Genomic DNA, 13,444 nt, shown 5'->3' with positions numbered 1-13,444 from the left:
GTCTTTTAAAACCTGCTTTTATTATCTGGGCTTATATCAATAAAGAGTTTGATTTATTCATAAAAATAAAAGAGTTTTGAGTCAGGGGTTTCGCTCCAAGGGCTGTGCACAGAACACTTGAGGTTCGACTACTGTAATGCTCTCTACATGGGGCTACCTTTGAAAAGTGTTCGGAAACTTTAGATCATGCAGCATGCCGCTGCGAGAGCAATCATGGGCTTCCCTAGGTATGCCCATGTTACACCAACACTCCGCAGTCTGCATTGGTTGCCGATCAATTTACGGTCACAATCCAAAGTGTTGGTTATGACCTTTAAAGCCCTTCATGGCATCGGACCAGAATATCTCCGAGACCGCCTTCTGCCGCACAAATCCCAGCGACCGATTAGGTCCCACAGAGTGGGCCTTCTCCGGGTCCCGTCAACTAAACAATGTCGGTTGGCGGGCCCCAGGGGAAGAGCCTTCTCTGTGGTTGCCCCAACTCTCTGGAACCAGCTCCCCCCAGAGATTAGAACTGCCCCTACCTTCCTCGCCTTTCGCAAACTCCTTAAAACCCACCTTTGTCGTCAGGCATGGGGGAACTGAGATATCTCCCCCGGGCCTATACAATTTATGTATGGTATGCTTGTGTGTATGTCTGTTTAATAATGGGTTTTCTTAATATTTTATATTGTAAATTATTAGATTTGTTATAAACTGTTTTTATTGTGTTGTGAGCCGCCCCGAGTCTACGGAAAGGGGCAGCGTACAAATCTAATAAATAAATAAATAAACAAACAAACAAACAAACAAACAAACTTCCTTTCTTCCTTCCGCCTTTTCCCCCTTCAAATCGTTTCCCGATCCTGGAATTTCTCTCGCACAAACCGTCCCCTTCTTCTTTTTCTTGTTCTCCAGGCCTTGCGATCGGAGATGTCCCAGACAAGCAACCCATCGGCATTGTCCTCACCGTGGTCGGCGTGGTGGTGCTGGACTTCTGCGCTGACGCGACCGAGGGGCCCATCCGCGCCTATTTGCTGGACGTGGTGGACAGCGAAGAGCAGGATATGGCCCTGAATATCCATGCTTTTTCAGCCGGTACGATGTTTACGTTATTCCCCCCTGCTAACCTTGCAGTTTTATAGGCTCAGAAAAAACGTGGTTAATGGCTTTGTTGTGAAAGCTTTTGGGGGGGGGGAGAAATAACATGGTTCCCTCTGCAATCATTCCAAGCCAAAGACAGGAAGCATAACTGCATTTTTTTTCTCCTTTCTTTTTGGTTTAATATAATATACACTGCTCAAAAAAAAACACAGTGGTCCCTCAATTTTCGTCGGTTCGAACTTTGCGAAACGGCTATACCACGGTTTTTCAAAAATATTAATTAAAAAATACTTTGCTGGTTTTTTTTCCTATACCATGGTTTTTCCCGCCCGATGACGTCATATGTCATCGCCAAACTTTCGTCCGCCTTTAATAAAAATTTTTTTTAATAAACTTTAATAAATAAACATGGTGAGTAATAATCTAAATGGTTGCTAAGGGAATGAGAAATTGCAGTTTAGGGGTTTAAAGGGTTAAGGGTTAAGGCTTGTGATACTGTTCATAGCCAAAAATAGTGTATTTACTTCCGCATGTCTACTTCGCGGAAATTCGACTTTCGCGGGCGGTCTCGGAACGCATCCCCCACGAAAATCGAGGGAACACTGTAAAGGGAACACTTAAACAACACAATATAACTCCAAGTAAATCAAACTTCTGTGAAATCAAACTGTCCACTTAGGAAGCAATACTGATTGACAATCAATTCCACATTATTATTATTATTATTATTATTATTATTATTATTATTATTATTATTAATTAAATTTGTATGCTGCCCCTCTCCGTAGACTCGGGGCGGCTCACAGCAGTAATAGAAAACAATGTACAATACAAATCTAATATTTAAAAAACTAAAAACCCATAATTTAAAAAACATACACACAACATCCCCTACATAAACTATATAGGCCTGGGGAAGATGTCTCAGTTCCCCCATGCCTGACGGCAGAGGTGGGTTTTAAGGAGCTTACGAAAGGCAAGGAGGGTGGGGGCAATCCTAATCTCTGGGGGAGCTGGTTCCAGAGGGTCGGGGCCACCACAGAGAAGGCTCTTCCCCTGGGTCCCGCCAGACGACATTGTTTAGTCGACGGAACCCGGAGAAGGCCAAACTCTGTGGGACCTAACTGGTCACTGGGATTCATGTGACAGAAGGCGATCCTGGAGATATTCTGGTCCGATGCCATGTTGTAAACATTCATCTTTGTATAGAACAAAGTATTCAATGATAATATTTCATTCCTTCAGATCTAGGATGTGTTCTTTGAGCATTCGCTGGCTGGGGAATTCTGGGAGTTGTAGTCCAGATATCTTCAATTTGCCAAGGTTAGGAAACACTGCTCTAATCTAAGGAGTTGTGTTGCTCCTAAACCCAGCCTCTGGATGTTCATCGGGGGGGTTTTGTAGGACAGTGGTAGAATGTACAGTGGTACCTCTACTTACAAACTTAATTCGTTCTTAAGTAGAAAAGTTGGTAAGAAGAAGCCTTCGGAGTCTTCGGAGAGGGGGGGCATACAAATCTAATACAGTGATCCCCCGGTTATTGCGTCCCCGACCATTGCAAACAGGGTAATTCGCGATTTTTCAACCCGGAAGTCAAAACACCATCTGCGCATGCGTGCCCTTTTTTCTATGGGCACGCATGCGTAGATGGTGCCCGGCAGATCAGCTGCTGGGCGGCTTCCCTGGGTCTTCCCCCTCTTGCTGGCGGGAGGGCGAGCAGCGGGCATCAGCAAGGAGTTTCCCCACCGCCCACGCAAACTCCTCGCTGCCGCCCGCCCTTCGCCCGCCCACACCGTTCATTCTCGCCGCTTTGGAGCTGAGTCCTGAAGCGAATTCGCTTCAGGACTCAGCTCGAAAGCGGCCAGAGCGAGCGCGGACAAGCCGTTCGCTGGCGCTAGCTCTCGCCTGCCTGCCCGCTAGCGAGGAGCCGCCTGCCTGCCCGCTAGCGAGGAGCCGAAGATTGGGGGCAGCGCGGCTGTTTTAAAACGTCGCCACCGGCATGGGGGGCTTGCCAGCACCCCCCGGGCCCCCAACCTGGGTTTGGGGGGCTGCTAGGAAGCCCCCCATGCCGGCGGGGACGTTTTAAAACACCCGCGCGACTTTCCAATGAATCCCGAAGACAAACGCGTTGTCTTCGGGACTCATTGGAAAGTCGCGCGGGTGTTTTAAAACGTCCCCGCCGACATGGGGGGCTCGCTAGCACCCCCCTGAACCCCCAACCCGGGTTAGGGGGGTGCTAGCGAGCCCCCCATGTCGGCGGGGACGTTTTAAAACACCCGCGCCGCCCCCAATCTTCGGCTCCTCGCTAGCGCTGCGGAAGTAAAAACACCATCTGCACATGCGCAGATGGTGTTTTTACTTCCGCAGCGCTACTTCGCGAAAACCCGCTCATTGCGGGGGGTCCTGGAACGGAACCCTCGCAACGAGCGGGGGATCACTGTAAATTGAATTGAATTGAATTGAATTTTCCCCATAGGAATCAATGTAAAAGCAAATAACGTGTGCAATTGGGGAAACCACAGGGAGGGTGGAGGTCCTGTTTCCTCCCAGGAGATTCCTAGAGAGGCCCCGGGGAGGCTTCTCCCCACCTTTTCCGGCCCTGTTTCCTCCCAGGAGATTCCTAGAAAGGCCCCACGGTGGCTTCTCCCTGCCTTTTCCGGTTATAGTTTCGGAGGCTCAGGTTTGAGAAGAGGCAAAAAAATCTTGAACACCCGGTTCTTATCTAGAAAAGTTTGTAAGTAGAGGCGTTCTTAGGTAGAGGTACCACTGTATTCAAGTGCAGCCTAGTGTTGGGGAGATGAGTTGGTGCTCCGTGTAGGCAGTCAGGTTCCTGCCAGTTCTGGACCTTTACTTATTTATCATTTATTTTTATTTTATTTATTTATTTATTTATTTATTTTATTTATTGGATTTGTATGCCGCCCCTCTCCGCAGCGCATTTCAACCCTGACCTACAAATAATTCTGCTTATAATGTTCAGATCCAAAACACTGGAACACAAAGAAAGTCCAGGTGAAAATCCTTTGATGTTCCTCAAGGAACTTTTCCCCCCCCTTCTTTCCCCCCACAATCCTCCACTCTTTGAGTGGGAGGAGCTTATTTCCACCTGTGCCGGTTCTTCCCATCTTTCATAGAGCGGCCATTTTGTACCCTTGTCCTTCTCTTCCTCCGTAGGCCTGGGAGGAGCCATTGGCTACATGCTGGGCGGCCTCGACTGGATGAGCACCATCTTGGGCAGCTTCTTCATATCCCAGGAGCAAGTCCTCTTCTGCTTTGCCGCCCTTATCTTCTCCGTTTCCGTTGTCCTCCACCTATGTAGCATCGAAGAAGAGCAATACAACCCGCAGCAGGACCGGATCGACGACGAAGCCGAAACCCTCTCCAGCGTGAAGCTAAGCGGCAGCCTCCCTCCCCTCAACCGGCTCAACGTCATCAACGAGGAGGAGCCGTACGGGAACTCCCTCTTCCCGGACGAGGTCCAGTCCGAACAGGACCTCAACATGGAGTTCCTGGAGGTGGACATTGTCCGAAGCAAGAGCGATTCAGTCCTGCACATGCCGGATGCCACCCTCGACATGGAGTCGGAGCTGCTCTTCCTTCACGAGATTGAGCCTTCCATCTTCCAGGATTCGTCCTACCCGGCGACGCCGCACAGCACCAGCCAAGAACTCATGAAATCCAAATTCAACCGCTTGTCCGCTTTCCTCAGGGAGAATGAGAAGGAGGAGGAGATGTTACTTGAGAATCACTTGAACGAGGCCAAAGTCCCCAATGGGAATGGCTCCCTACCAAAAGATCTCCTGAACGGGCACGTCAGGGTGGGCATGAAGCAGTCATGCACCTCAAGCTCCATGCGCCGGCGGCGACACATGTTCTACCGCCAGCCTTCGAACACCTTCTCCTACTACGGGAAGATTGGGTCCCACCACTACCGTTTCCGGCGCGCCAACGCCGTGGTCTTGATCAAGTCCTCTCGGAGCATGAACAACATCTACGACATGCAGAAGAAGCAACGGCAGAGATACCGGCACCGGAATCCGAGCGGGGCGACCAACTCCAGCGGAGACACGGAGAGCGAGGAAGGCGAAACGGAGACCACCGTGAGGCTCTTGTGGTTGTCCATGCTGAAGATGCCCAAAGAGCTGATGCGCCTTTGCGTCTGTCACCTTTTGACCTGGTTTTCCATCATCGCCGAAGCCGTCTTCTACACCGACTTCATGGGCCAGGTCATCTTCCATGGTGATCCCAAGGTGAGAACAGCAGCGGTGTCTCCAGGAGCTGATGAGCAGAAAAGGAATGTTTGCACAACCACAAACAACACACACACACACACTTAGAGAAAGAAAGAGGAGGATCCCATTAACAGAGTCTTCTATGCTCATTCATGTTGGGTACCTCCCTACAAGGAGAATGAGACCCGGTGGGATTCTTATAACAGTAACACAACATTGTACATAGGTTAGTCAGTCTTGTGTACCATTCTATTGTCTAGTTTTTCGTGATGAGTGGAGAGTAACATCCAAGACCGTGATGGCAAACCTCTGACATGCAGGCCACAGGTGGCACGAGGAGCCATATTGGAGGGTACACGATACTTTTCCATGTTCCAGGTCCAGCGTGCCAGCTGATTTTCGGTCTCGGGAAAGGCCGTTTCATCCTCCGGGCACTTCAGAGAAGCTTCCCTGAAGCCCCGGAGACAAAAGAAAAAATAAAAATCCCCCAACAGATAAACCGGAAGTTCAGAAAAATAAACTTCCGGTTTGTCCGTTTGGGTATTTTTTTCACCTATCAGTAGTGGTGGGTTCATACTGGTGTGGTCCAGAATGCTGCATTGTATGCCGCCCCGAGTCTGCGGAGAGGGGCGGCATACAAGTCCAATAAATAATAATAATAATAATAATTAGTACCCTGTTTTCCCCAAAATAAGTCACCCCCGAAAGTAAGACATAGGAGAGGTTTCGTTTCACAGCATTCCCGAATGTAACATATATAACATATACTTGAAGAAAGTATAATTGTTGGTACGGTGGTAATAAGAAATTCTTGATAGGATTCACAGTTTGTCTAGTTAGGCTGGTTTGTGATGACAACTGCTGTACAGTATATAATAAATGTTCGGGTTTTTTGTTCAGCAGTAAATGTGAATTCTCAATTGAAAAAAAATAAGACATCCCCTGAAAATAAGACGTAGCACCTCTTTGGGAGGAAAAATTAATATAAGATGCTGTCTTATTTTCGGGGAAACAGGGTAGGAACCCACTGGTGCAATTTTCAGGGGGGGGGGCGTTTTCTGGCATCTCTTGAAAAGCTTCTCAGCTGTGCTTCGGATGAAGATGGGGGCGGGCCGGAGGGCTTCTTCCGACATGGAGAGGCCGGGAAAAAAATCTCCGAAAATTGCATCAGTGGGTTCCTATGGGTGCGGCACTCTGGGCCCCCACTGCCTACCAGGCTTCAGAAAGGCCTGTGCGTATGCGCGGGAGGGGCGGTGTGGGGAGGGGCGCATGTGGGCACATGAGCGCATGGTAGCACACTCACACACACACTTTTGGGACATGAACCAAAAAAGTTTCCCTTCTAGCATTGATATTACCTAGTTGGGTAATATAACGGTAAAAAAAAAATTAAATAACCCACCAAGCTCAGAGAAAACTAAGCACCCCACAGCTAAGAAATACTTTTTGTATTTGTGATACAAATATTAATTTAAAGAAAAGGGAGCTGGTGAGTTGGTGGGGACGACGCTCCTTCGTTTCTTGCAAGCCTTTGACCAAAGTCTCTTCTTTCCTGGCAGGCCCCTTCGAATTCTACCGAACTGCAGGACTACAGCGCCGGCGTCCAGATGGGCTGCTGGGGGTTGGTCATCTATGCTGCTACAGCTGCTGTGTGTTCAGGTGAGACCCTCTGGGCTACCATCCGGGATTACGATGGATTGCAGTTTTTAATTAATCTGTATTGTTCCATTGTTGTTGTGAGCCGCCCCGAGTCTTCGGAGAGGGGCGGCATACAAGTCTAATAAATTATTATTAAATGAAATTATTATTATTAAAATTGGGTGAGAAGCTGCATAATTGAGAAGAGGAAGCAGGAGAGTAACTAGAGAATCCTCCTGATGGTCTCCGTTTAGTCGTGTCAGAATCTTAGCGATTCCGTGGTCTAACTCGCCGCGCCTTCCGGTCTTGCGCTATTTTTTTGAGTCGTTCTGTGCCTGGGGTGGCGAGCCTATGGCACGTGTGCCAGAGGTGGCATGCAGTGCCCTCTCTGATGGTGGAGCCGCCGCCCCAGCTCAGCTCCACCCCGCTTGCATGCGCGCCTCCTGCCAGCCAGCTGATTTTCAAGTCTGCTGCGCATGCGTGAGGGGTGGGGCGCATGCCGGAGACATGTGTGCATTTGGGGGGAGGGAGATGGTGTGTGCATACGTAGGGTCGCTTTTGCGGGGTTGTGCACAAGCAGAGGTTCCTCTTCACCGGAATGCTCGAAATGACTGGTGCGGGCACATCAGCATGGCATTTGGCTTCTGCGCATACACCGGGGGGTAAATCTTGTGTGAGGAGGCACGAGCGAGCGAGATTTGCACAGAAAGCAAAAAATCAGTGAAAATCACCAAAATCTCACTTGTACGCGCATCCTCATGCAAGATTTAGCTTCCGGTGCATGCGCAAAAGCCAAATTTCATGCCAATGTGCCCACCCGCCAGTCAGCTGGAGCTACACGCACAGCTACATTTTCACTACTGGGACTCCGTATTGGGGTGAACCAGCTGCAACCCGCTACTGGTCATGCATGCAAGGGGAGAGTGCACATGTGATGCAATGGGGGTGCGCATGCATGGCAGTCGGCATGTGGGGCATTGGACTTTCGGCACACAGCAACAAAAAGTTTAGCCATCGCTGTTCATACTCTGGTGTCACCTTTGATGGTGATCTTTGATGGTGTTGAAGGATAACATCTCCACGTTGGGATGGGAAAGACAACGAATGTTCCTGAGAAGACCTTAAATTAGTTCGGGACATTTAGCATGGAAGACATGTTCCCTTCCTCAAAGCTAAAGCTCCTTCCTTAATCATTTGTTTCCAAATTGATGCTCTCAAGTTGGGTTGGTTGAGAATTGTAATCCCTATAGTTCTGGGCATGAAGATGGAGGAAAGATCCATGACCCAAAATTTCATCCTGTGGACCACATATGGGTCCGAGAAGCCAGAAGTCTCCAAACTTGGCAACAATTAAGAATTGTGGACTTCAGCACTTCAAAACTTGTGGACTTCAAGTCTCAGAATTCCTGAGGAACTCTGAGACTTGAAGTCCACAAGTTTTGAAGCTGACATGTTTGAAGACTTCCCGCTTTAGTTTTTGCCTGAGGAATTACACTCTCAAATTTCAAGCCATAGAATGGGAAAAGGAATAAAAAACACAATGAGCCTGTTGTGGCCGGTCCAAGTCCTGCTCAGCTGATCACGGATTTCAAAGATTGAGAGAAGGGTGCGTTTTGGTATTCTAGACAAGTGTTCTTGGCACCCAAGTCTGAGAGTGGAGATGATGAGGAGTTAGAGACTAAAAGCCAACCAGAGAGTGTGGTACCCCAAGTGGTGTTATTCAGTGATTCAAGAGATGATGACGAACCACTTATAGACGCAAGAGCATGCAGAACTATGACCAGACAGGATTATTTGAGAAGAGGTTTTAGCGTGAATAGCTCTATAGAATACTTGGCTATGCCTTGTGACTATATAAGAGCTCTCACGAGAAAAAGTCCCTTTCGCTTTTAACTATTTCATGCTATGAACAGTTTTTACCAATATATTTTTCCATTTTATAGCTTTCTGGCTGGTGTCTGTGTGTGTGAACTCATTTTCTGGGGTTTCCTGGCTTAGACAGGGCAGAGCTAATCATGTAACTCTTAAGTTAGTTAAGAGAATGTGAGATTAATCAACTATTTTGTCATCTGCTACTTGGTGTGGCATTTCACACTTTTGAGAAGGTGGTTCCTGCCAACAGTTTTGAGGTGAACACAACTCTTAATCTTGGGAGGATTATCTCTCCTTGCTCTAAACCAGAGGGGTCCACAAACTTGGCCACTTTAAGACTTGTGGACCTCAACTCCCCAAATTCCCCAGGCAGCAGAGCTGGCTGTGGAATTTTGAGAGTTGAGGTCCACAGAACTTAAGTTGCCAACTTGGGATATCTTTTCTCTAAACCAATGAGCAACTTTTAAGATGTACGGCTTCAGCTCCCAGCCTTCCCCAGCCAGCCAACGTTGGTTGGAGAATTTATGCACATCTACCCTTTCTTCTCAGGAGGCATCGGTGGAAGAGGTTGACGTGAAAGAGCTTTGCAGAGTAGTAAAAACAGGTTTGGCTTGCCCACATGTGTAGGAGTTCAGAATGTTTTGTAAAATGTATTATTGTTATTTTAGATTCTAACTATTAGATTTGTCATTATATATTGTTTTTATCATTGCTGTAAGCCGCCCCGAGTCTACGGAGAGGGGCGGCATACAAGTCTAATAACTAATAATAATAATAATAACTGTGACTTTTGTTTCCCAGCTTTACTCCAGAAATACTTGGACAATTATGACCTGAGCATACGAGTGATCTACATATTAGGCACCCTTGGGTTCTCCATCGGCACGGCGGTGATGGCGATCTTTCCCAACGTCTACGTCGCCATGATCATGATCAGCACCATGGGAATCGTCTCGATGAGCATCTCCTATTGCCCGTATGCGCTCCTGGGACAGTACCACGACATCAAGCAGGTATTTGGCCTTCCGACTGGAATTCTGGGAGTTGAAGTCCACAAAGTCTTAAGGTTGCACCTCCTTTGGGATTGGAGGACACCAGTCAGATCAGTGATGAGAACGTCTTGATATTCCAGGATTTGACAGCAGTGCTTCTGAGTTAAATTAATGATTTAATTCAATTTAATTTAATTGACTTATATGCCGCCCAATCCCAATGGGACTCAATAGAGCTTCTTTTACCTTCAGAGGTTGGAGGGTGAACTGTGGACATTTCATAGAGTTATGGGGATTCCCCACTTATCCAACCATATAGTCTCTGGACAGGGACGGCATACAAATCCAATAAATAGATAGATGGATGGATGGATGGACGGACGGACGCAGACCATTAGGGAAGGGAAACTGGTCCCTTATCTTGGCATGAGATGGTTACGGAGACCTCCTACAAAATTTCTCCTGTGGCTGTCCTCTCTGGACTCATCCAATCCACCCAATCCAATATTAAGTCAATCCATTTTTTAATTTCTGTGATGCCACTAAATCGGGGATGCCCAACGTTAGCAACCTTCAAACTTGTGGACTTCAACTCCCAGAATTCTGGGAGTTGCATTCCACGGGTGTTAAATTTGCCAAGGTTATACACACCTGCACTAATCACCAAATGGCCTGGGGTCTCCTAGAGCATCCGCCTACCAAAACATTCATGGTTTTAAGACTCAGTCTTAAACTCAGTCTTAAAATTGTTGGGTCCATAGAGATTTTCAGTCATCCAGGTCATGGTTGTCCCAAAGGTGCCTTTTCAAAAGGCAACTAGATTTTGTTTTTCTTGAGGAAGTTTCACTTCCCAGGCAAGAAGCTTCATCAGTTCTTGGATGAAGCTTTTTGGATGAGAAGCAAAACGTCTTCAAGGAAAAACAAAGTCATCCTTGACCCAGTCAGGATCGAACTTCTGGCAGTGAGCAGAGTCAGCCTGCAATATTGAATTCTAATCACTGTACAATGGCCCTTCCTTTCTTCCCTCTCTCCTTCCTTCCTTCCTCCTCCCTCCCTCCCTCCCATTCTTTCAGATGTTATTTTTTCCTTCCTTCCTTCCTCCTTCCTTCCTCCCTCCTTCCTTCCTTCCTTCCTTCCTTCCTTCCACCTTCCTTCCTTCCTTCCTTCCCACTAAGACTTAGACTTATATACCACTTCACAGTGCTTTTACAGTCCTCTCTAAGTGGTATACAGAGTAGATAAGATTAGATTAGATTTAGTGGATTTATATGCCGCCCCTCTCCACAGACTCGGAGCGGCTCACAACAATGGTGAAGAACAATGCATAGTAACAAATCTAATATTTAAAAATCTAGGTTACAGTTTTAGATTAAAAGTCCAAAAAAGAAAGCCCAATATATAAAAAACAACACACAGTCGAATCATACACAAAAACTACATGGGCAAGGGGTACACAAACAATCTGGGTCCCAATTTTATCAACCTCAGAAGGCTGGAAGGCCTAGACAACTTTGAACCTGTCAGAATCAAACTATCGAACTGCTGGCAGCTGGCTTAGTCAGCCCGCAGTGCTACATTCTCACCACTGCGCCACCAGTGCAAAACTCCTTCACCTTGACTTGTGTTTTGTTTTTCTTTCTCTTTTTCGCAGTACATCCACCACAGCCCTGGCAACTCCAAGCGAGGTTTCGGCATCGATTGCGCCATCTTGTCATGCCAAGTCTACATCTCCCAGATCCTGGTCGCTTCCGCCCTGGGAGGAGTGGTGGACGCGGTGGGCACCGTCCGGGTCATTCCGGTTGTGGCGTCTGTGGGCTCTTTCCTGGCCTTCCTGACGGCCGCCTTCTTGGTGATTTACCCAGAGGTTGGGGAGAGTTCGAAGGAGGAGCAGAAGGAGTTGGCCCCACCTGCCGCAGCCGAGAGCACCGGCGAGCAGGAGGAGAAACCGATGGTGATCAAACTCGCTTGCGGAAAAGATCCAGCTGCGCCGGAGGTGGAAAGTGAGTCGGCCGTTTGAAGGCGCCCCGGCCCCCTCAACGCACATTCCAAGCAATCCAGATGCAAAACCCAGAGCATCCTTCGAAAGCAACATTTTGAATTTTTAGCCGTCAGCCCCCAGCTGTTTTCATTTGCAGCTGGGGATTTTAGGGAGGGTGGAAGGTGAAAAAAAATATGATTTCGCGCAATTGTGGGAACCCGGAGAATTTTTACGTTGACGGTTTTCTCTACCATCCAGAAAAAAATTCCTTTCTTAGAGGTGTTTTTAACGAAGAGAAACGTTTTTGGGATTTTCGAAACGGTTTTTATCAATAAGCAGGAAAATGTCTTTCCGTTTTTGGTTTTTTAAAGTCACAGCGTTCTCTTTTCTCTCCCTCCACCGCCGCCAATTATATATTTGGACATTTCATGATTTTTATTTTTTATTTTTTTGGACAATTGGAAAGTTTGGGGTTTAACTTAAGCCGTTCTTGCTTCTGTTTTTTTCCCCCCAGGAAAAAGAAAGCTTTTGCTGTTATTTCGTCCAGGCCGCTTAAGACAATCAATTGCATTTGGTTGAAATTTGTGCAAATTTGTAAGAATCGATGCAATATTAAAATCGACAGCTTTCCTTGGCGGGGTGTTCATTTTTCCCCCCCGCTTCTGTCTTGAACTTTGGCTTGGAACTCATTCTTTTGGGCGTTGTTGCTATTTTTTGGCCCCAATTTTATGTGAAATGATCGCAGCAGAGTTAACGGTTTTGAGAACGTTTGTCCGTTTATTTTTTAAAAATAATAAAAAATAATAAAACTCAGGCTTGACACGGGGTAATTTTCACTTTGGACCCCAGGGCAAATCTGGATCCATAGAAAGCTGTTTTGGTGTGAGAATTTTAGCCAATTGGGATGGTGAAAGAAAAGAACCAGGCAGGAAAAAAAGTCAATGACTATTGATACCAACAAACTTGGTCAAGTTGAATTTTTTCAATTTTTCCCCCCAGCTTAGTGGTGTTGAAAAGCCATTCATCTCTTTTGCGACACAGCTGCTTGTGGGGTATTTCCATCGTCAGTCTCCAAGTCGATTGTGTGGGTTCCCGTGGGTTTTATTTGGGGGGGGATTGGGGAGAGAGGGAAGGGTCATTGATTGCACTTTTTTTCTGAAACTTCCAGGCTGGAAACGGTGGCAAACAGGTGGTCTCCCAAAAACCAAAGGCCTACCTCTGAGATTTGGAGAGTAGCGGATATATGTCTTGCCTACGTGTTCAATTGTTTGTTTGTTTTTCTGTTGTGTTTTATTTTTTTAAAGTTTTTGGGCCTTCAAGAACCGCAACTTTTCCCCCGCCCCAAAACACTGCGAAGTCTACAAGAAATTCCTTCCTCGGTCAAAAATTCCTACCCGCCTTTCTCGTTCCTTTGGATCGGACAGTGATTTGACTCTGGTTCGCATACAATCCATCGCTTAAGCCCCCATCCGCCCACCTTCTCCAATGGTGCCCTTTGAAAGCGCTTAAATTCTGCAGCTTGGGAATTCGACAAGTCCAGCATTTAAGAACTAAGAAACAAAAAAATAAAGGTATCATTCAAGACAAATTCCAAGGGAGCCCTTAGAAGGCCAGACTCGGATTCCAAACCATGTCAAAGTTAACCCCTT

The 13,444-nt window shown here is 47.1% G+C and overlaps 1 protein-coding gene across 1 annotated transcript in view; it reads left to right on the top strand.

The window, feature by feature from the left end:
• SLC45A4 (solute carrier family 45 member 4) overlaps nt 1–13,365 on the top strand; it is a 121,477-nt gene extending 108,112 nt beyond the window's left edge. Inside the window, exons 4-8 of the mRNA XM_070748366.1 lie at nt 898–1,077; nt 4,258–5,333; nt 6,875–6,974; nt 9,627–9,838; nt 11,469–13,365. Of these exons, the coding sequence (XP_070604467.1) occupies nt 898–1,077; nt 4,258–5,333; nt 6,875–6,974; nt 9,627–9,838; nt 11,469–11,834 (1,934 nt within the window). The 3' untranslated portion in view covers nt 11,835–13,365. The remainder of the gene's footprint in view (nt 1–897; nt 1,078–4,257; nt 5,334–6,874; nt 6,975–9,626; nt 9,839–11,468) is intronic.
• The last annotated feature ends 79 nt before the right edge of the window (nt 13,366–13,444 follow it).

The sequence above is a fragment of the Erythrolamprus reginae genome, chromosome 3 (genome assembly GCF_031021105.1).
Source record: "Erythrolamprus reginae isolate rEryReg1 chromosome 3, rEryReg1.hap1, whole genome shotgun sequence".
In the NCBI taxonomy this organism is placed as follows: Eukaryota; Metazoa; Chordata; class Lepidosauria; order Squamata; family Dipsadidae; genus Erythrolamprus; species Erythrolamprus reginae.
Note: the sequence above shows the minus strand (reverse complement) of the source record. Positions and strands in the feature narration are given on the sequence as shown.